This window comes from Sorex fumeus, unplaced genomic scaffold, assembly GCF_029834395.1.
Source record: "Sorex fumeus unplaced genomic scaffold, SorFum_2.1 ptg000064l, whole genome shotgun sequence".
In the NCBI taxonomy this organism is placed as follows: Eukaryota; Metazoa; Chordata; class Mammalia; order Eulipotyphla; family Soricidae; genus Sorex; species Sorex fumeus.
In genome coordinates this window covers 4763120-4784877 of record NW_026606121.1, presented here as the reverse complement: position 1 = coordinate 4784877, position 21758 = coordinate 4763120, and the positions used below count along the sequence as shown (strand labels likewise).

Sequence of the window (21758 nt, the reverse complement as noted above, 5' to 3'; positions counted from 1 at the left end):
TCCTCCGGGGGCGAGCCCCGCCCACGCGCCGGGAATCCTTTCTCCCAGAGGGATGGAGGGGGGTGGGCGGCCCGACCCAGTCAGCGGGCCCCCACGAAAGGTAAGGAATCGGGGAAGTCTGCCTGCCTCGCGCGCAGACTCCGGCTCCATCCCTGGCGTCCCTCGGGCCCCGGGGACCCCCCAGGAGCGCAAGGGCGTGGCCCAAAACCTAAAGCCGAGAGAGTGTGAGGTGCCAGAGGTGGGGCTGTGGTCGATAGAGCACTTGCCTTGCTTACACAGGTTAAGTTTTGGGCTCCAGACTCAGCAAGCACTTCAAGTCTTAAGATCCCTTAGTACGCAAGTGTGTATCCTTTCATAAGTCTGCACCAAGTTCCCAGCGGAGAGGAAAAGAAAGAAATTCACCACAGGATTTCCTTTGGCATGTATCTTTATGGTCTTTAGAGCATTACAGTAGCACATTATTTCGGGGGGGGCGGGGGGGGCGGAGTAAAGCACCCAAACCCTTGCATAAACTCACAGCAGTGCCTCTCTGAAGGTGCTGAGCACTGCCTGTTGGAAGAAAGGCGGTTTCCAGAGAGCCATCGGCCAGGTGGACATTAACCCCGACGTGGGCGTTTCAGACCTTCCTAACTGCTCAGTTCCAGGCTGGGGAAAGGCAGGCTGTTTCCAGGACGGACCAGGGTCAGGGTGAGCTCTGCCATAGATAGCCCTTGTAAGCTTCTCTCCTCCCTCTCTCATCTTTTTGGCCGCCTCCTACAGTAAAGTTCCTCACAGAGACGGTGTGGAGTGTTTCTGATCAGGCATCACAGCACTGAACACGTCATCACTCTCCGGTCTCGTACACAGGCTCCATGCGTGTCATGCCTGCTACACCCCAGAGGGCCAGCTCAGCTCAGCTCCCTCAGCCATTTCCCAGAGAGCTTGAGCTACATTTGTGTGATGGGGGCAAAGTGGAGGAGCAGGAATAGGAGAAAAAGGTCAGCCCTGCACAGGCCCCTTCCCTCCTCGGTACTGGGTGGCCAGGAGGTACACCTCAGACGACTCTTTCCGGCTGGCCTCGGGTTTTACAGTCCGCATCCTCTGGAAGTTCTCTGCCAGCCTCCTCTGTAAGCAGCGCGTCTGACTGCCAGCCCAGATTTTACAAAGGAATGTGCCCCCAGGCTGCAGGAGACCTGGAGCCAGTGCCAGGAGGGACAGGCAGAGGCTAATGAGCCTGTCGTGATCCAAGTCCCGGATCCCAGTGGCATTGGGGGCCATATCACTCAGGATCACATCTGCTCTTCCTCCTGGAAGCAGCTCCTGAATTCTCCGGAAGACTCCTGGGTCAGTGACATCAGCTGGGCACAGGAAAGTTGCTCCTTCCAGAGGGTTGATGTGAAGAAGATCTACCCCAAGCACAAAGCCAACCGGTGCACTTGGATCTAAGAGGGAAACAGTGGCTGTGTCCACTGGCTTGTACCCTGTACCTTCCTGCAACAGGTGACAGACGGCTCCTGTTCAAACAGGTGGGCCCCAACCTTTTCCCACCATGAGAAGGGGGTGGGCCTTCATGCCCCAGCTGAGAAACCCAAGGCCCCAGAGGCCAAGAACCATCCCAAGGCACTCTGAGTAAAAGGCAGAGCTAGAACCACCGCTAGCTTCCAACTCCAACGTCATCACAGGCCCACGACTGGCTCTGTGGAGGGTTGTTATTCCGCTAGTTTTTGTTTCTGAGGGACCACACCAGACAATGCCCGGTGGTTATTCCTGCTTCTGCACTCACGGATCACTCCTGGCGGTGCTCAGGGGACCATGGGATGCTGAGGATCTAACCTAGCCCGCTGCATGTGAAGTGCCTTCCCCTCTGTGCTAGCTCTCTGTCCCTTCGTAGAATGGGTGGTTGCCTCTGTGTGGTCCTTTGAGAAACTACGGTAGAAAATGACACGACTATTCAAATGCCTGGGATTAGGGCTGGGAGGTGGCTCCAAGGATGGAAGTGCACGCCTGGCCCTCCTCAGTCCCCAGAGCCATATGGATTCCTGAGCACCAAGCAATGCAAAGAATATGAACTGAAGACCCCCCCGGCACTGCCAGGAGGCCTCCAGAAATAGATCTATTTGGAGGCCAGAGATAGTAAAGGGATTAAAGTGCTTGCCTTGTATGCAGCCGACCCGGGTTCAATCCCCAGCACCCTTTAAGGTCCCTCAAATCGTGCCGGGCACAACCCCTGACCAAAGAGCAAAAAGTCAGCCCCGAGTACCACTGGGTTTGGCCCAAAAGAAGCCAAATTTGAATTAAAAAATTAAAAGAATATGCCTTTTAAAATGATTGCAAGGCCCTAAAATATAAAACAGACAAAAGGCGAGTCCATGTGTTGAGCCCAAGTGGAGAGCCCTGAACAGCTCCCCCGGCCTCGGTTCAGGATCCAGAAGGCTGAGTCCTGGGAAGATGTCACACCATGGAGTGACAGAACAGCTCCACTACAAGGGCTGGAGACACAGCACAGTGGGGACAGTACTAGCCATACACACAGCCAACCTGGGTTTGATCTTCAGCATCCCATATGCAAACCCCTTACCCCCACCCCACCAAGCCCACCAGGAGTGATTCCTGGGTGCAGAACCAGGAGTAAGCTCTGAGCATCACCACTTGTAGCTGCCTCCGCCCCTCCCCGGCTGCAGGCCTAGGGAAGCAAAGCAGGGACGGAGCCAGTGTTCATGGTCTCACGTGTGCGGGTAGCAAAGGCACCTTCCGGACACAGTTCTGGGGGAGATTTGCATTTCCACTGGGCCTTTCTGCCTCCGCTCCCATCTGGGAAAGGCCAGCCTCCACTATCACCATCATCCCTACCAAACAGCCACCCCACAGGCCATGCTGCCCCAAGGGGCACGACCACCCCGCTCCTGCCCTGGCTCAGGCCCCACCTGAGGCAGCAGCGTTGACTTTCTGCACAGACACCTGACTCCAAGCGCCAGGGGCTGCCCCGCAGTCCAGCACCCGCAGGCCGGGCCAGAGGAGCCGGTGCTTCTCGTTCACCTCCAGGAGTTTGAAGGCACTTCGGCACCGGTAACTCTCCACCTTCGCAGCCTTCACAAACGGGTCGTTCCGCTGCCGGGCGATCCACCGGTGCTCAGGGCCACTTCGGGCCCTGCAGTGACTCACCGCTGTATGCAGCCTCCGGCACGGGAGGAGCATACCGCCCAGCCTGCGGAGAGAGGAGCGGGCGTCTGAGCACCGCAGGGAACAGCAGGGAGGGGAGCGGGCACCGGAGCACATCCGGCCAGAAAGGAGGGGTGAGGGCCAAACCGGTCCCCCAAAGCCACCGGGAAATCCTGAGAATTTCAGAAGGGAATGATCTCTCACAATGACGAAGTTGACCTGAGGTCACCGGGACAAGCCCTAACCTGACAGGTGTCCGGAAGAGGCCACGAGCCGCCCCCAGGGCCTAAGGCTGCACAGCGGCCCTAGCACCGGCCCCGAGGACCTGCTGACCCTGACCCGCCCGGGCCCCTCTGCGGAGTGTCCATGCAGTGTTCGGCGGCGTCCCCGCAGGGCGCGCGAGGGTCCGTCCCCTACTCTGAGTCCTGCAGGCGGGCTGGGGGCTCCCGGGCACACACCAGCCTCACCGCTCGCGCACCTCCGGCCCCTTCCCTCTCCACCGCGGGCCCTAGGCGCCCACCCGCACCGGCCTGCGGCTGCCCACCCCGCTCACCCCGCCATGCCGCGGCGCCGGAAGTACCCGCCCCTTCCGGGTGAGGCCCCGCCCCCGCAAGCGCCGGGCTTCCGCGTGCGCCCCTCCCGCGTTAGCCAGGGCTCCGGTGAGTGGCGGGTCCCCCCCCCACCCCACCCCACCCCTAGCTCGGGCCGGGGTCGGGCCCCAGCGGTCTCCGGAGCCGGCTGACCGCGCGCCCTCCCCGCAGGCCAGCGGCCATGCAGCCGTCCCGGCTCTACACCCTCGTGCTGGTGCTGCAGCCCCCGCGCGTGCTCCTGGGCATGAAGAAGCGCGGCTTCGGGGCCGGCCTCTGGAACGGCTTCGGGGGCAAAGTGCAGGACGGAGAGACCATCGAGGAGGGCGCCAAGAGGTGAGAGGCAGGAGGCGCCTGCTCTGGCCTGGGGGGGGGGGCCGGGCTCCCATCTCCAGCTGTCCCCTCCACTTGCGCTCAGTCTCAGTGCCCAACACAGCAGAGAGGGTGAGCGGTGCCCCTGAGAGGAACACTTGCGCCGCAAACTGCTGGCGCTTCCCCCCCGCCCCCACCCCACCCCCCCCGCCCCGGGTCCTGGAAACTCAGACGAGTCCCGAGTCCCCACTTGCATGCCCCCAGACCTCCGACCTCCGGAAGGGTCGTGGGCGGGGCTGGCAGCCAGCTGAGTTCCTAGATATTTCACCCCAGCCTTCGTGCGGGACTGCCCACCGCTTCCTTCCAAACTCCGCCCCCTCTAGAACCCAGGTGTGCCCCGTGCAGCCGCAGTTCTCCTGTCCAGGACCCGCCCCATCCTGCAGCCACCCAGACTGTAACAGCTCTGCCCTGCCTACCCAGATCGGATCCTCTCCCAGGAGAGGGCTGCTTAGAGGACACCCCCCCTGACCACCACCACCAGGCCAAAGCCCCAGAACTGCCTCCAGGGCTGCCACTCCCACACTTTGGGAAATCAAGTTCTGCTCACTGTGGCTGGGTGGGGGTACAACCCGGAGCCCAGAGCTGCACTTCAGGGGCCTGGACTGTCCCTGCAGGGAGCTGCTGGAGGAGAGCAGCTTGACCGCAGACGTGCTGCACAAGGCTGGACACATTGTGTTCGAGTTTGTGGGCGTCCCTGAGCTCATGGACGTGCACATCTTCCGTGCGGACACTGTCCACGGCACACCGATGGAAAGCGAAGGTCAGTGTCTGCGCCCGGCTGGCCTCTCCCCATGCCAACAGGGTCCGGAGCTGCAGCTTGGGCACTGCAGCGCCTCCGTGGACAATGTCCCCAGCAGGGCTGCTGCCGTGCTGACATGGGCCTTTGTTCCACTGCAGAAATGCGGCCCCAGTGGTTCCACCAGGACCAGCTCCCCTTCAAGGACATGTGGCCAGACGACAAGCTCTGGTTCCCCCTTGTGCTCCAGAAGAGGAAGTTCCAGGGATACTTTAAGTTCCAGGGACACAGCACCATTGTGGACTACAAGCTGTGCGAGGTGGACACGCTCTGAGCGCCACACCTGCTGGTTACGGCAGGCAGAGGGGACAGTTCTGCTGAATCCTGGAAGGGGCTGAGGGTTCGTTCTCTCCCACCTCCTCATGGTTTCTCCCCTTACAGCAGGGGAAACTGAGGCAGGACAGTTGCCATTCCGCCATTCCTCCCAAGAAGCCACTGGTGCCTGAGGAAGCGGTTGTCGGCGCCCACAAAGAGCGCATGCCGCACCCAGTTCTATAAATGTGTTTAATAACAGTTATGCATGAAAGTTTCTAAATAAAACTCTCAGGGTGGAGATGGTGTGTAAACAATTCCAGTTTAGTGAGTCATCTGCAGCCCTGTAAAGTGCTTCCTGCCAAGGATGGCGTGGTCCCACAGACGGCCTGGCAGCCAGGTCAAGCATGGCCATGAGAAAGTAAGTACAGGACAGATGGAAGAACTCCGGCACGTGCCATCTCCCTGGGGCGGGCGGGAGCCCCACAGGTAGTCAGGGGCAGTGTCTGCTGTGCCGGGGGGCTGGACAGAGGGGCCGGGATGCCCTTTCTAGCTCAGAGCCCCGTGCTGGGCAAACCACGGAGAACCCCTCTGCTGAGGTTCCAGAGCACAGGCAGGCGGGGCCCATGGGAGGCACCCACCCCGCGGAGCCCACACTGCTCTCGGGCTCATGACACCAGAATCCCATCCCCTACAACACCCAGACAGGGAGGCGATGTCTGCCTGGAGTGGGGGCTGGCAGAGCCGAGCAGAGTTCGGGGAGCCCATGCAGCCCCGCCTCCCCCGTCCCTGCACTCAGCACCATACTCTCATGGCCTCTGTGTGCATGGCGGGCAGCACCTGGTGTGGGGCTGCAGCCAGCTGCAGGAACTACACAGGGACACCAGCTTGGAAGAAGGCATCAGTGAGCAGTCATCCGTCCTGCGGGGAGCTGGGCGGGGTCAGGCCACTGCATGGCCCCTGCACCCGGGCCTAGTGAGGGACTGGGCCGTCCTGTGGGGAGCTGGGTGGGGTCAGGGCACTGTGTGGTCCAGCGAAGAGGCAGCTGAGCTTAGGCTTCAGGTCATTCCACACCTTGCTCATCTGCGGGGAAGAAGGAAGGACAGTGAGGGGACCGGGAGCCAGCTCTGGCCTTCCTGCAGAGCCGGGCTCGGAGCAGCCCAACTGGAAAGGCCAGACGGCTGCACCCCACCTCCCTGGGAGGGCAGCTGCAGTCCAGGGTGGGCCAGCTCAACACACAGGGTCCCTGACATGGGAGGAACGTGGTGCCACAGGGCTCGAGACAACGCAGAGCACCTGGATTCTGGGACAGGCTTATGGAGGCCTGAGCCCGCACCCCATGTGAGCAGCAATGGCTGTGGGGTGGGGGCTGAGACACGCGACCTCACACACAGGAGCTATGTGGCTCCGATGTGGCCAGGCCTTCTCAGTGAGGAGTGTCCCCTACCTCCACTGACCACCCGCTGTCTTCTCAGTTCCCAGGACGTTCCCCCAGGACCCCTTGAGACAGACACTGTCCCGTGACCGCCTGGCACTGCAGCTAGCGGGCACAGGGATGACCACTGCTCAGCTGACCCACCTCCCTGTGGCCCTGGATCTGCGAGTTGACAAAGGCACCGAGGATGTGGGAGGTGAGCGGCAGGTAGGCGTGCACCAGCTGCGTCTCCTGGTGCAGGCAGTACAGGGAGAAGTGGTTCCGAAGCTCCATGGTGTGGATCGCGCTCTCCTGCTGCAGAGATAGATAGCGGCTGCACCTCCGGCTCTGGCCGGCAGGAGGCACAGCAGGGCCGCGGAGCAGGGGCCCACCCCGGCAGCAAGGTACCTCCACGATGTGCGACTCGAGCTGCTCCACCGACTGGGGCTCGCGGCTCTGCACGGCGGCGCTCAGCATCTGCCTGCGCATCAGGCCGTACCTGTGCAGGGCGCGCTGGTGCTTGTGCAGCACGCCCCGCTCGTGCCGCTCACACAGGTCCTAGGGGCAGAGTCACTGGCTGCTCGTCTGCTCCCCACTGGCCTCCCCGCACACAGAGCGCTGAGGCCAGTCCCCAAGCACCACCGCAGCTCTAAGCCCAGCACTGGACGGTCAGACCTCACTGCTCCCTAGCAGCCGTCCCTCCCCCCACCCCCCCTAAAGAAAGCACCAGGACGAAGCAGCACACATCCAGTGGCCAGGACCTCGCTGGCCATCCTGAGTCTGGAAGAGGGTCCAGCAGCATCTGCCAGGGGTCCCACAGAGCCCTAACCCGTCTCTCTCGCAAGCTGGGTGTCCCCCCTCCGACCCTCCCGCTCAGTCACACTGATTCTCACATGCGTGCACAGGCACCCGAGAAGTGCTCATACATTGGTACCCGTGCACTAACCCCCAGATAAACTGAGGCAGGCCCAGGTACTCGCGCCCACCCTCCACTCACAGGCTCCTCATGACCCTGCATTCCCGCTTGCACAGCTCAGACAGCCCCAGGTTTCTCCCCAGGCCACACACCCGCCCCCCTCCCCGTCGGCCCTCCCTGCTCTCTGCCTGGATGGAGGCTCAGAAGCCCCTCAGAACTTGTCCAAAGTGCTGCCCTGGCCGAGGCCCAACCAGACTCACTCTGTAGGACTGGAGCAAATCCAGGAAGAGGTTCAGCTTCTCCACCACGTCGTTTTCCTCCTGTCTTCCCTGCAACCAAGGCGAGCACACTGACCTGCCGAGAGCCGCCCGATAGAGCCGGAAAGGCCCCTCCCAAGGGCTTCCTGCAGCCCCCAGCCTTGACGCTTGGCTGACTTGGGGCCACCTGCTATCACCGCCTGGCTTCCTTCCCCAGGCCCTGCCCACACACATACACACACACCCTCTCCCCCCACCCCCCCACTCAGGGAAGTGCTGCTGACAACAGGAAGCCGTGCCCTGCGCAGGTGGCGTGGACATGCGGACCCCAGCTGTGGCACTGTCCGAGAAGCCAGGACAGCCCTGAGCAGCAGGGCCCTGTGGACGCTACAGGCTCTGCACAAGGCAGGAGGCTCACCTGCTCCGCAGCCTTGTCGGCGAGAAGCGCAAACTCCACGGACAGGCCTCGGAGGGCCTGCTTCAGGGAGCTCCAGGTGCTGCTGTGCTGGGTGGCCCAGGAGGGCAGCGGCGTCGTGTCAGATCCCAAAGCACTGTGGGGAGGGCAGGCGGGAGGCTCAGGCTGGAAGCGGGGTCCACCCAGCCTGCACTCTGCCACTCTGAGTGGCTTGGGAAGTGTCGGGGGACAGCAGGGCCCCTCCCCATGCTGGGGCCCTCAGCGAGCCCCAGACCGTGGGCAGATCTGAAAGTGGAGTGCAGAAGGGCAGGGCCACACCGTGCTGTCTGGGTCCTCATGAGTGGCCCTGGCTGGCAGTGAATGTTTAAAGACAACCCGTTTACCCCCGAGGAAGCAGTCAGCTAAGCCTCCCACCAACCCTGGTACCTTAACTCCTTCCCAAAGATGAGGAGGTCGGCGGCACTGTCGATGGCCCGTGTAGCCATGCGCTCAGCCCGGTCACGCAGCTTGTAGAAGCTGTTGTAGATGTTCCGGATCAGCTCCCGGCTGACGGCAAACTGGGCCTGCACATCGGCAGGGAGGAAGTCCTGTCCGGTGGAGGGAGAACCCAGACAAGGTTCCCACAAGGCCCCGACCCAACAGGCAGGCGACACCCGAAGCCAGAAGGATCCTGCAGAGGCACAACCCCCTTGACACCCACCCCAGTGCCACCAAAGCAGAAACAAACCCCAAACTGACAGCCCAGGACAGAACACGAGTGACGTGGCCAAGGGGACCTGAGCAAGCGGGGTGCCGCTGGGAGGCCAGATGGGGCTGGCGGCCCACACAAACCCATGCTGGGGGTGCAAGTGCACAGCTGAGAGCAGGGGCTGCTGCAGCCCTACTCACTCCCGCCTGGCAAGCACAGGCCGGTTCTGGCCCCACAGCCCCTTATGGTTCCAAGCACCAAGTCAGGAGTACTCCCTGAGCACCGCCAGGTACGGCCCACAAAACCCCTTTCAGTGAAGGAGCTGGACAGAGAGTAGTGTGGGTAGGGCGCCTGCTTTACCTGTGGCCAACCCAGATCCCATCCCCAACAGCTGGGCATGAGAGAGGCAAACCAGACAGTGACCAGTAGAGGGAGGCGGCATATGGGTACCTTGGCGCGGGAGGCCAATTTGCAGTTCAGGAATTCGTCTCCGACGGTCTGCGCAGACTCTTTGAGTTTGTTCTGCACATCCTGCACAGGGCAACGAGCCACTGACCCTATGCCCACTGTGAACCCGAAATTCCAGGACCTACTGCACCAACCAGATGGCCTGGCAGACCACCACAAACCCCAAACCCCAGCTCAGGGGAGGGGGGAGGCGGTGCAGTGATGTGGCACGGCCCTCAGGAAGCACCCTGGAGCCTGTGCCGGGGGGGGGGGCTCCTGGACTCCCCCATCGTCCTCTGACAGCCCAGCCCTAGGAAAAGACCCCCGGGGCCATTGAAACCTGGGCAGAGCCCCCCATGCTGCCACTCCCCAGTCAGGAAGTCAAGAGCTTCCAGTCCTCACACCCCACAGTCACTGATCAAAGGATGGGTGAGTGCGGGAAGCCAGGGAAGGCGGAGCCAGAGCACAGGATGGCCCGCACCCCCACCCCTCTGCAAGGGTGCAGGCAGCTGGGCAGTCTAGGCCAGGTGGGAGCATGGAACTGTCTGACCCTGCTGTCCAAGTACCACCCAGCCCCAGACCCCTGAGCACTGCTTGGAGCACTGCCCGGACAAAGAGTGCTGTTGTCACAGCAACGGGAGGCGCGGCTAGGGACGCCTCCGGCAGGTCAGGCCTGGCTGGGCCCAGACTCCCACCAGGCAGCTCTGCAGGGGCCACTCGGGGCTGGGGACATCGTGGATGCAATACTCCGTGGGAGCTGTGTGGCCCCAGCTGTGCTCTGGGGACCCATGCAATGGCTTCTCTGGGGCTCCCGCGACCCCCAATCCTGGCACACACAGGAACCCAGCAGAGCACGAACGGGGGCTCTCAACACCCACCCCCCCCCCCCCATCCTGCAAAGCCCAGCCAGGGGGGCTGCAGACCGAGGCAGCTGGGACGTACTCACGGAGCCACTGAAGCCCAGGAAGAGTTTGAGCAGTGTGTCATCGGCGAAACGGGGGTGCCGCGCCACCAGGTTAATGAAGCGCTTCAGCGCTCTCCTCCGGGCCTCGATGAACTCCCTGTCGGCTGCAGACAGTGCATCAACACCCACAAGTGGGCCAGGGTGTCGGGTCAGCAGCAGTCAGTGGGCCCAATACGAACTAAGCAGAACCAACCCCGCAGCACCTGGGCTCCTGCTGATGCCCTGCCGGACCACTGCTCCAAAAGGTGAGCTCAGTGGGGCTCCCTGGTCTGAGAGAGGTCCAGCCCATGCAGCCGCAGACCTGACAAGACCCCCGCCTGGCGTGCCCCACCCCCACCCTAAAGTCTTTGTATTGGGATGATTTGGGGGTTCCTGGAGTGTACATGCACCCCACCCTGCTTGAGCCCTAGCATTACATGGCCCCCTGAGCAACACCACTACTATGGCCTGGGAGCCCCAAGAACCAGGGGTGGGCCTGGGGGTCCCAGCACCTCAGGCTCCAGGCAACACCATGGCTGCAAGCCACTGACCAGCTGGCTCCATCAGTGCAGTGCTGTCCAGGGGGGTTGTCGGGCCCCAAACAGCACCAGGGAGGTTGGCCTGTGTATAGGCAGACATGCTGACACGGGAGGCCTCTGTGTGTTCCCGCATCCCCAATCCCTCTCAGATGACACCCGAAAGGGAGGTTCCACCTCAGACCAGGAGGAGCTTGTCCGGTGTCTTGAGTCCATCAGAGAGCACGAGGGACCCGTCCACAGGCAGTCTCAGCACAGGCCCAAGTGTCAAGCCCAGACAGAGCACCCTCACCCCACCTCCCACCGCCCGTGGGAACTGCAGAGGGCCCTGGCAGGCAGACACCCGACTGCTGATATCACCTCAAGAAGGTAGGGTCAACCCCTCCCATATGCAGCAACCTCAAGCTCATCCCAACAGAGCTCCAGGCCTCTGCAGAATAGTGCTGAGGGGCCTTGGGGCAGCCGCGCCTGAGCTGGCCAGACCTGGGTGCTGAGCCTCCCCACAGGCCCCACTCACCTCCCAGCACCCTCTTGGGCGGGAGGGCTGGCACCATGCGGTACGGAAACTTGTGGAGCAGCATCTCATGGAGGACCACGAAGTCATTGTAGCGTCTGTATACCGAGGACTTGAAGCGCTGCAGGGCAGAGGGGCACTGAGCCTGCCGGGAACCGGCACCCGCCAAGACCCTACAGACCCGCGAGCCTTCCAGCAGAGGCCAGGCTCACTCCCAGGTCCACTGCAAAGGTGGGAGTCCATGCTTCAACACCTTCTTGACCATCTGTGGCTTTCTGACGGTCACGCTGGGTCACACCAGGAGGGAGGCCAGCAGGCCACATACCCACCCGTCCACTCTTCCCGTGGCCATCACCTTCCATCCACTCAAGGGCCTTCTAGTGGCACATGCGAAACACCAGCAGCGGGCCGAGCTCTGGCACAGGCTGCACCCAAAACCCAAATCCCACTAAATTCTGCAGACACAGACCCAGGGCCTCAAGTTGCATGAGCCACCCAGGAAGCCCCTGCAGCCCCTGCAGCCCCAGCCGCTAAGGGTGCTGTCCCTGCTGCAGCCCCGCACCCCTCAGCGCCACCCGTGGGCAAAGCCCTTCTGGACATACACACCCATCAACACATGTGCTCACACAAACACATGCACGCACACAGCACAAACACACCTCATGCAGTGTCTGAGGCACCGCCACCTGGAAGCCCCATAGCCTGTGTCCCACTGACCCTACCATCACCACCTGCAGGCAGACCCCCAGGACGGGAAGTGCCCGCCAAAGCACTGCAGTGCCCCAATACCTGTACTGATCATCTGAATCGATGTGTTGGGTATGCTGCCTTCTCTCCCCGGACAGGAAACAACCCCAGAATCAATGCCCCTCATAGCTCTCCCCCATCCCAACTGACTCCCGTGCTAGGGTGCCCCCGGCAAGAAGGACGTGTCCTTAAAGGGGCCAGACCTTCCCAGACTGGCCTGTGAACAAGTCTGGATCTGGACCCCAGTCTGGTCCCCAGGGACCTCCCCATCACTAAGTCCCCAGCAGATGATGGGGTCCCAGAGCCTCTGTCCCAGGGAGCACAGTGGCTGCGCCCAGTACCTGGCTGGCCACCTGGTATTCCACGTGCTTGAGGAAAAGCCCCTTCTTCTCAGGAATGAGCTCCACCTGCACCGTGTCCCTGGCCAACAGCTCCTGCAGCGAGGCCGACAGCAGCAGCGGGTTCCCCTGTGGCCCCTGCATCTGCCTGGGCTCCAGCTCCCTCCGCTCGCCAACGGGGGGCACAGGCACGTCTGCAGGGAGGAGGGGAGACCAGTGAGAGTTCTGGAACACAGAGCACCCCCACTCAGCCCTCCACCCCACTGGGGCGGCACCAGGACTCGGCCATGTGCCACCATCAGCTCTATCCTGAGGGCCACACAGCTGACCCTTCATCTGAGAGTTCAGGGTGCCAGGGTCCCACTACCCCCGACAGCCAGCATGCGGGGCCCTTGCACTCCTTCACCCGGGAGGAGTCCTCCGCCAGCATCCCTGTCCTCTCCCCCAGAGACGGGTACAGGCCACAAAACTGTCTACAATCCTCTCACTTCTCAGCAGTAGAGCGTCACAAGCCCACACTGCACACTAATATGTCCACACCGCACAGCCCTGGCACCCTGCCTGGGCATCCGTGCTTCACGCCCAGTGCCCTGCTCAACCCTGAGCGCACCCCCATGTCTGCCTACAGCTGGGGTTCCTGGTCTTTCCTTCAGAGCCGCACCCTGAACTCCAGCTGCCCCACACACCGAGTGCAGTGCTCTCACAGCCCTGGGGACTCCTGCCCGGTCTGCCACAGTTACGCCCACTCCATCTAACAAGTCCTCGGTGCAAGACTGGTCACATGAGGCATGCAGAGCCCAATGCCTGAGTGCAGGGACATAAGTACATAAGGGAGGGGGTGAGTGCGACAGTGAGTATGTGTGCGTGTGTGTGAATGTGAGTACAAGAGTGATGTGTGAGCATATTTGAGTGGTGTAAATGCATGAGTATGTGTGAGTGCACGTGTGAGGCAAGTCTGTGAGCATGAACATGACCGAATCTCTGGGCACCAGGCTGTGAGTCTGTGTGTTTGTGTCGAGGTGGGGGGAACCTACGAGTGAGCGCATATAAAGGGGGCGAGTGAGGGGGGGCCCCCAATATCTGGACACACCAATACCAGCTCTAGAAGATGCATGTTTCCCCCCACATCCCCAAAACCTGCCTGCTGTGGACACAGCTGTCCCAAAGACACACATTGGAATGCTCCTGGTCCTCAGGAGCTTAGTTAGCTTTGGTCTGCAAACGTGTGACCCCCCCAAGCAGGCCTGGCACTAAGCACCTTGCCTGGGGAGTGAGGGGTTTGCACTGTGACGCCCCCACAGCTCCTGAGGGAGAGGGAGACAGGACAGGGCAGCCAGGAGCTCTTGCCAAGCCTCCGTGACCTCTGCTCTAGCTTCAGGAGGAGCAGCAAAGTAACTCAAGGAAAAGCCAAGTCTTATCTAACGCCCATGAAATCCACAGAAAAACAGGAAATAGGGCTAAACAGGGAGCGAGGACATTTCCATGAACAGAAATGCTCGTAACCTGTTATCAGTACTTGAATAAAGGCTCCTAAAACTAAGTAAAATGCGCAACAACCCAACTTAAAAGTGGGATAAGGACCTGACCTTTCTTCAAAGAGGACAAACACGGGCTGCCGGCTGCTCTGCGTCCCTGACCATCAGAGAAAGGATGTCAGCCCCGCATGCTATAACCTGGGAGAGCCAATGAGAACAGAGCTGGTGCAGAGGCTCCAATCAGAACGGAGCTGGTGCTGGGACACCCAATCAGAACAGAGCTGGCGCCCAGACGCCCCATCAGAACCAAGCCGGTGCGGAGGCTCCAATCAGAACAGAGCTGGGGCTCATTAAAAGGGGTAATTGTTGCGGCTCCAAAAACAAGAGCTAAAGCAAAGTGGCTGCCCACCTCCCCTCCCGGTACAAACCGCTGCATCCCCACACTACCAAGGACCATGTGTGTGAACACAGTAAGACATGTTGGGCTCTGTTGCTTACCCCGCGAGCCAGGAGGGGACACGTTCAAAAATCCAAAAACTGCTGAATTTTCTTTGGGGTGAGGGGTGGGCACCGGCCCTGTGGTGGTGCTGGGGAACCATGCAGGGCTGGGACTTGAATTCGGCAAGTGCATACTCCACCCTTTAAAGCATCTCCTCGCCCTGCTGAATGTTTTGCAAGGGGGGGACGGCGGCCCACATCTGGCCATGCTCAGCGGCTCTTGGTTTGCTGCTAAGTACCATGAAGTAGCTCCCACATGCCTATCAGCCCTTCAAGCCATCTCCCCAATCCAAAGAATGGTGACATAACAGACCAGCGCCCTTCCCGCTGCATATAAAGGGAAGGGGAAGTTGGACTGCACCCGGGAGCTCCCAGGAGCCAGTGAACAGAGACAAGAAAACACACTACAGTCCTTAGCAGGCACTGGGAGCCAGCCACAGCCTAAGGAAGAGGCAGAGACAAAGCCTGAAGACAGGAGAGGAGAGGGGACTTGTAACAAGGCTCCTTGAGGGAGAGATTAAGATTCTCGGTGCTGGGACGCTAGCTCAGTGGGCAAGGGTGCAGGTTCTGCATGCAAGGAGACCTGAGTTTGATCCCTAACACGGCAGAGTAGTCCCATGACCACTGCTGAGAGCGACCCCTGAGCACCACTCATAAACAAAAATAAAAATAATGAAACTGGTCCTGGCACCGTGCTACACGCTTGTTTTGGTTTGGGGCCACACCCAGCAATGCTCACGTATAACTCCAGGCTCTGCACTCAGGTGGCACTCAGGAGGGCATGTGGGGTGCCCAAAAAGGGGTAGACCATGTGCAGAGCAAGCATCCTACCCGCTGCACTATGGCTCTGGCCTCTCCCCACTTCTGCTTCTAAGCACCAGAGCTAGAACACACTCTCTTCCCAAAGCACATGCCTAACACTGAGTTATCTCTCTGGATCCTCCCTAACATTTTTGCTTTGTTTTGGAGTAGTTTTGGGAGGTGCTCAGGGCTGACTCCTGGCTCTATACACCGGGATTACTCCTGGTGGCCTCAAGAAACTATGGTGCCAAGGGTCACACCACCTCAGAGCAGCCAAAGCGACAGTACAGTGATGAGAGCATTTGCCTTGCACGCGGCCGACCCAGATTCGATCTTCAGCATCCCCTATGATCCCCTGAGCACCACTAGGTGTAGTCCCTGAGTGCAAAGCCAGGAATAACCCCTAAGCATCGCCAGGTGTGACTCCCCCCCCCAAAAAAAAAATCTCCTTGAGAACTTTAACTGAGAGGGCCCACACCTGGCAGCACTCAGCGCTTACTACTGATTAAGCTCAGGAACCTGTGCCAGGTGCTGAGACTCTTACGTGGGTGGACCACAAGGGAGGCAAATGCCCTCCCCACTATGCTATTTCTCTGGGTCATCGTGTGCTAACCATCACAGTTTTGCTAATACTTAAAACAAGTTAATACTGTGGGCCAGAGCAATAGTACAGCGGGTAAGGAGCTTGCCTTGCATACAGCCCACCTGGGTTCAATCTCCGGCACCACAGGCAGTCCCCTGAGCACAGAGCCAGGAGCCCTGAGCACAGCTGGGTGTAACCCAAAAGCCAAAACAAAATTTCTTGCAAATGAGCTTGCTTGTTCAAATACTGACGATTAAGAGGGGGGAGGGGAAGAGGGTAAGGAGGAAGTGGGAAACGAGGTTTGTGGGGTGCTCGGCTAACCATGCAGTGATGGAGTTGGAATGGGGTCTCTGGCATACAAAGCTCATGCTCAAGAGCCAGAGCCTTCGTGAAGCAGGTAAGGCACTGGCCTTGTCTGAGGCTGACACAGGTTCAACCCCTAGCCCTCCGTATGGTTCCCCAAGCCACCGGAGTGACCCCTGAGCACCACCAAGTGTGGCCTCCCCCTCAAAAAAAAAAAAAACCCAAAGCCCGTGCTTAGCCCCTTAGCAGCTGACAAAGGGACTGTTCACAAGCTCCCCAGCCACAATGGGGTCAGCAGGTGACCCCAGGGCATGCTGCCCCTCACCGTTGGTACCAGTAGTCCTAGGCCCCCAGTAGGTGTGGGCCCTACAACCTACAACAAAGCTCCAGGTGATGCTGCAACTGATGACAGGCAGCAGAGGGGACAAATATTTGGCGTGGCCATCAGAAGGGAGCAGCAAGGCATCAGAGCACAACTCACACTGAGCGGCCACCAACAGACCCAGGGCCGTCCAGATGAGGGTCCCAGGGCAGCTGCTCTCAGAAGGGGAAACTCAGGCTTCCTCTCCTCATCTCGGGATGCTCAGGAACATGCATGGAACAGCCGCACAGTATGCAACAGCTAGGAACACCCGCACTGGATGCAACAGCCGGGAACAGCCGCACAGGCTGGAACAGCTGGGAACACTTGCACAGGATGCAACAGCCAGGAATACCCACACAGTATCAGCAGCCAGCTCCTGCAGGAGAGCGACTACCCATCGTGGACAAACCAGGACATACACCATGTCTAGCTACAGCGGCTTCTCCCTGAGGAGACACCTGGGCAGCTTCCGGAGAACTCACAGACCAAGCCCTGTGATTTCTTTCTGGCTTCTGAGGGAACCCCCTCCTCACTGACTTAGGAAGTCCAGACTGACCTTCAGAGGAGTCCTAGCCACAAGCCACAGGCCAGTGCCTAGAGCTGCCTGCCAGAGGCGCCCGCGGCTCTGGAGCTGAACCCAGCCCTGCACACGTGTCCACGAACCCGCCCTCCGCCCGGCACTGGCTGGTTTCCTCTCAAAGTGACTCAAGTTTTCTAGGATCTCTTGACAAGAAAGTGAAAATATCCCAAAATAGATGCCCAGCTCCACAGGCTCCCTCCAGAAGGCAGCCGCAAGCCACCTAGCAGCAGCTCAGGGGAACAGGTCCTGTGGATCTGCAGAGGGACCCACAGAGAAGACAGTCTCTGCAGCTGAGAATTTTGGAGGGACAGGGTGGGCCAGCCAGGAGAGTCTCTCGCAAGCTGGTTCTCGGGGCGTCACTGTGCCCGAGCAAACATCGCCCGCAGGTGAAGGAACTCTGCTGCTGGGCGCTGGCAACCCCAGGGCCATTCAAGTCCATGGTAAGAGCTGTGCATCACAGGGATCTGCGGCCCAGACATCCTCCTAGGAGATGGGGCCTGGGAGCACCAGTCCGAGCACGCCCTGCCGAGGGAGGGTCAGGCCTCTCCAGCACACTTCTACCTCAGCTTCCTCACCTGTCATCCGCAGCAAGCGACCCGGAACAGCAGACCCTGAAGGCTGAGGGCACCGAGGGGCTGCAGAGAAGACCCCGCCCGTTCACACATTCCACCTGGGGGAGGGGGTCACACCTGGCCGTACATTCCTCCTGGGGGAGGGGGCTGCCACATGTGACCCCAGATAAGGAACCACTGCACAGTCCTTCCTCATGCCCGAGGGCTGAAACTGCAACTTCAAGTTGCCCTTTGGAGCAAAACTCCTGCAGCAACATGGATGCTCTGAAGGTCCCTCGCTGAACTGAGTGTCAGCCTGAAGATAATTAACCCGGCAGAGCTATAAACCCATCGCTGCTCCTTCCCTGCCCAGCACCGGCTTGGGCACCTGCTGCAAAGCACAGCCAGTCCCAGGAGCCGCACTCCTTCTTGCTGGTGCCAGGGCCACAAGAGTGACACCCACTGGGCTGGAGTGATAGCACAACGGGAGGAGGTTTGTCTTGCACATGGCCCGGGTTCGATCCCTGGCATCCCACATGGTCCCCGAGCACTGCCAGGAGTACTGGGTGTGACCCAAAAATGTAAAAAAAAAAAAGTGAAGCCCACATGCAGGACCCTGCATCTCTGAGTACACTAACATCCCGACTTTTGGTAAGTACCCGGAGAGTAAAGCCAGCAGAAGCAGGAGTCGACTCTAACTAAGCTCCTGAGACCTGCCGGTGTGTGCAACAAAACCCAATGGCAGACATCCAGGTAACACAGGCAAGCCCTCCGCCTCCGGGACGCCCCCACCCCACCCCACCCCGCACACGATCCCAGGCGTGTGGTGAGCCTGATGTCAGGGCAGGCTTCTGGCTGGGCACTGAGTGTTCCCACCTGCAGGCACATCCCCACCTCTGCCTCACTGGGCAGGTTCTGCACCAGCCCCGTGCTGGGTCAGCAGCCTCAGCCCTCACCAAAGGGTAAAGAACCTCTACTCTGGTCTAGGCAAAGGTCAGTCCGGAGCAGAAGGGCCCTTCCTGCAGGACACCGCCCAGACTCCGCACTCCCGAGGAATCAGTCTCGGGAAAACACCACATTTCAGTCCTGAGCACTTCATGCATGCACGAAGCACAGTGGGGTACCCTGAGTCAAGGGCGGGCAGCACACAGCTGGCTTGGCCGGTCCTGATCCCCGCCCCCCCCCACCACCACCACCACCATACTGAGCCACGAGGGTGCTCACAGCTTCCCAGGGAAGCAGTGGCTGGGCACAGACCCCACACCCTGATCCCTAGCCTCCCCCCTCCCACACACCGACACCCCCACCTGGTCCGGCTCCCCCTCCCACACACCCTGACACCCCCCTCCCCCAACCTCCCCCACACACACCATGACACCCCTGCCTGCCCCAATCTCTCCCCTCCCATACACCCTGACACCCCCAAATCGCCCCCCCCAGCCCCACACCGGAGCAAACACTTCAAGCAGCTCATTTCGTACTACAGTTCTCTTGGGAGGAAAATACTCTCAAACAGAATTCCCCCACCTAACGTCACTTTTTTGCTAACCACAGGTCCTGGTGATATCTGTTCCACGGAACAACTATTCAGGAAGTTCCTCTTTCTCAAAACGACACTTCTTACCCTGCAAACTGTGTTGAGTGTGAGCGACAAGGAGCAGAGTTTAAAGGCCAATATCTCAAATATGTTCACAGCTACCAAATTCCACAGTTATCAAGTTCTGAGGTGACCCCCACCATGTGCTCTGCTGACAAACATTCAGGCCTCACCAAGCAGCAGCTCCAGCCAGCGACCCAGCAGAGGGGACAGGAACAGCACTCTGAAGGTGACAGTCAGTGAATTCTGGCCCCAGACACAGGCCGGCTGAGGATGGGGAAGCCAGAAGACCCCAGGGGCAGCTTCGAGAATGGTGTGAGGTCCCTTCCCGCCAGGGGAATGTCTGGAATGCTGCAGACCAGGGCGGGGCCGGGTAGCACGCAGTGACCCCTCTCAGGCCTCAGCTCCACACAGAAATAAACTACCCTGTTTCTTTGGGGAAGAATTGAGCACCATCAATGAAAGTTATTGCTTCAGATTCCAACCCATGAAGGGCTGCCCCGCAACAAGGAATAAAGCAGCAATTCCACAAGAAAACAGGAGAAAGGGCTGCCAGACTTGGAGAAGAGAAAACAGCTCGAGACGAGGGGGCTGGAGCAACAGCACAGCGGGTAGGGCGGTTGCCTTGCACGCAACCAACCCAGGTTCTATTCCCAGCATCCCATAGGGTGCCCTGAGCACCGCCAGGGGTAATTCCTGATTCCTGAGTGCAGAGCCAGGAGTAATCCCTGAGCATCACTGGGTGTGACCAAAAAAATAAAGAAAGAAACAAACAAAACCTCACCAACAGATAAGAAAACATAGATTTTTGATTTTCTTGATTCTTCTAAGTCGGAAGTAGCCTAACACCGTACTTACAGGCTGGGGAGAGCGCACAGACCCTGAGTGTAGCCGACCCACCTAGCCCTGGGACTACATGGCGCCCCAGCACGGCCAATAAAGCCCGAAAGTCCTCAAAAACAAATCCACCGAAGTAGCACTTGCGGCCAGGAGACCTGGGCCTCTGGCCCGTGGGTCCGGAGGCACTAGCACTCTGGGCCAGGGGAGCACATGACCCGGCCACGGCAACTGTCAGCACGCGTGGTGTTTCACTCTGAAGAGTCCGGGTACCAACCAAGTGCGGATCAGTGGACCCTCGGGGCAGCCAAGAGAACGGGCAGGGCAGGCGGCCAGCAAAGGAGGGCATAGCCCGTCCACACGGGTTAGCCCCAGCAGAACGATGCCTGAGGGATATTGAAACAAAAACCCAGAGCAGCTTCTGAAAACCCGGGAAACTTTTTATGTCTATAGAAACGCCCTACACCTCTGGGTTTTCAACTTTTTATAAGTGGGGGAGGAGGACCTGGGCCAACCTGGCAGCGCCCAGCGCTTACTCCTGGCTCCATACTCAGGGGTCCAGGCGGTGGCGCAGGGACTGAGCAGGCAGGGGTCAGTCCCTTGAGAGAAGACCCGGGGGGGTGGGGGTCGGGGGGTCTCAGGCGCCCCGTATACGGCTGTGAGGTCGGGGTCCCATCCCCGCGGCGCAAGGACAAGGAGCCCTGCCTGGAGCTGGGGGGACGCCCTCCCGGTGCAGCCCCCCAAAGCACCGAACAGCCCGCCGCGGGGTCCCCGTCACAGGCTCGGGCCGGGTCAGGCGAATCACTCCTGTCCCCAGCGAGGCCCTTGGGTGACCCTGGGGGTCTCCAGCCTCCTCGGGGAGAAGAGGGGGGCCCCCCCCACTCCAGGGCTGCAGGACCCCGGGTGGCCGGGACGGTAACAGCCTCGGCGGTCAGCGGCCCCACCTCCCGACTCCCCGTGGACCTCACGTCCCGTCGGCCGCTGCCCCAGAAGCCGCCCACCCAGGCCGGCGCGGGGCACGCGGATCCCGGGCGGGCACAGCAGGAAGACGGGGTGGCGGGCGCGGGGCGCGGACAGTCCACGGCCGCGGGACGCCGCGCGTGAGCCCGGGGGCGCCCAGCGTACCTGCCGCGGCCGGACCTCCCTCTCCGCCGGCGTCTGCCTCACCCGCCGCGGCGGGCAGCGGGTCCATCGCGCCGCCGGTCATGTGAGCGCGCGCCACGTGACTTCCTCCCGCGCCGCCCGAGCGGCCGCCCGCGCGCCCGGCCCGGCCACGCCCACGCCCGCCTGGCTACACCCACACCAGTCTCCGCCCACGCCCGCCACGCCCGCGCAGTCATGGCCACGCCCATGTCGTCATGACCACGCCCACTCAGTCATGGCCACGCCCAGGCTGCGTCATCCGCACTCGCCACGCCCATGCCAGCCTCCGCCCGCGTTTGCCACGTGACCACTTGGCTTCGCGGGAGGGGAGCACGCGCGCTCCCCTCCCACTCTCCCGCCGTCCCACCCCTTATACCCAGTGCCCTCGCACCTACCGCCCTGACACCTCCTTTCCCCTGTAGCCGCGACGCACCTGCCCCCGACCTGTCATTCCCCAGACCCCCGTTCGTTCCTCCGTGGTTCCTCTCGGACCCTCATTCACAGTCCCCCAGGCCCACTCTCCCTGTCGTCCTCCCGGACGCCTCCTTTCTGCGCTCAGGGAGGCCAGGCAGGCCCGTGCTGGGTGTCAAGAACGCAGATGAGCAACGGAGGGGACAAAGCAGGACCCCCCAGGATGGGGGACGCTGAGTGGCCCTGAGGAGGCAG

At 60.8% G+C, this 21758-nt stretch overlaps 3 protein-coding genes across 5 annotated transcripts; 1 reads left to right on the top strand and 2 right to left on the bottom strand.

Annotated features, from left to right (window-relative positions):
- The first annotated feature begins 82 nt into the window (after positions 1-82).
- Positions 83-5454, top strand: NUDT1 (nudix hydrolase 1). Of its 2 annotated transcripts, none has more exons than XM_056128488.1 (4): positions 83-100; positions 3900-4061; positions 4712-4857; positions 4995-5454. In XM_056128488.1, exons 2-4 carry the CDS (start codon positions 3910-3912, stop codon positions 5165-5167), a joined length of 471 nt encoding a protein of 156 aa, XP_055984463.1. In that variant the 5' UTR covers positions 83-100; positions 3900-3909; the 3' UTR covers positions 5168-5454. The 2 variants fall into 2 exon arrangements, with proteins under 2 accessions (XP_055984463.1, XP_055984462.1); XM_056128487.1 differs by lacking the exon at positions 83-100 and adding an exon at positions 3760-3797.
- Positions 543-3704, bottom strand: MRM2 (mitochondrial rRNA methyltransferase 2). Its single transcript, XM_056128486.1, has 3 exons — positions 3692-3704; positions 2904-3184; positions 543-1421 (listed from the first exon to the last, which is right to left on the bottom strand). The coding sequence occupies exons 1-3, from the start codon at positions 3697-3699 to the stop codon at positions 979-981; spliced, it is 732 nt and encodes a 243-aa protein (XP_055984461.1). The 5' UTR covers positions 3700-3704; the 3' UTR covers positions 543-978.
- SNX8 (sorting nexin 8) lies at positions 5451-21174 on the bottom strand. Of its 2 annotated transcripts, none has more exons than XM_056128483.1 (11): positions 21075-21174; positions 12364-12554; positions 11279-11396; positions 10229-10350; positions 9286-9366; positions 8574-8734; positions 8151-8283; positions 7736-7804; positions 6968-7117; positions 6725-6871; positions 5451-6228 (listed from the first exon to the last, which is right to left on the bottom strand). In XM_056128483.1, the coding sequence occupies exons 1-11, from the start codon at positions 21154-21156 to the stop codon at positions 6118-6120; spliced, it is 1365 nt and encodes a 454-aa protein (XP_055984458.1). In that variant the 5' UTR covers positions 21157-21174; the 3' UTR covers positions 5451-6117. The 2 variants fall into 2 exon arrangements, with proteins under 2 accessions (XP_055984458.1, XP_055984457.1); XM_056128482.1 differs by having other exon boundaries at positions 6002-6228; positions 6725-6874.
- Positions 21175-21758: the final 584 nt, after the last annotated feature.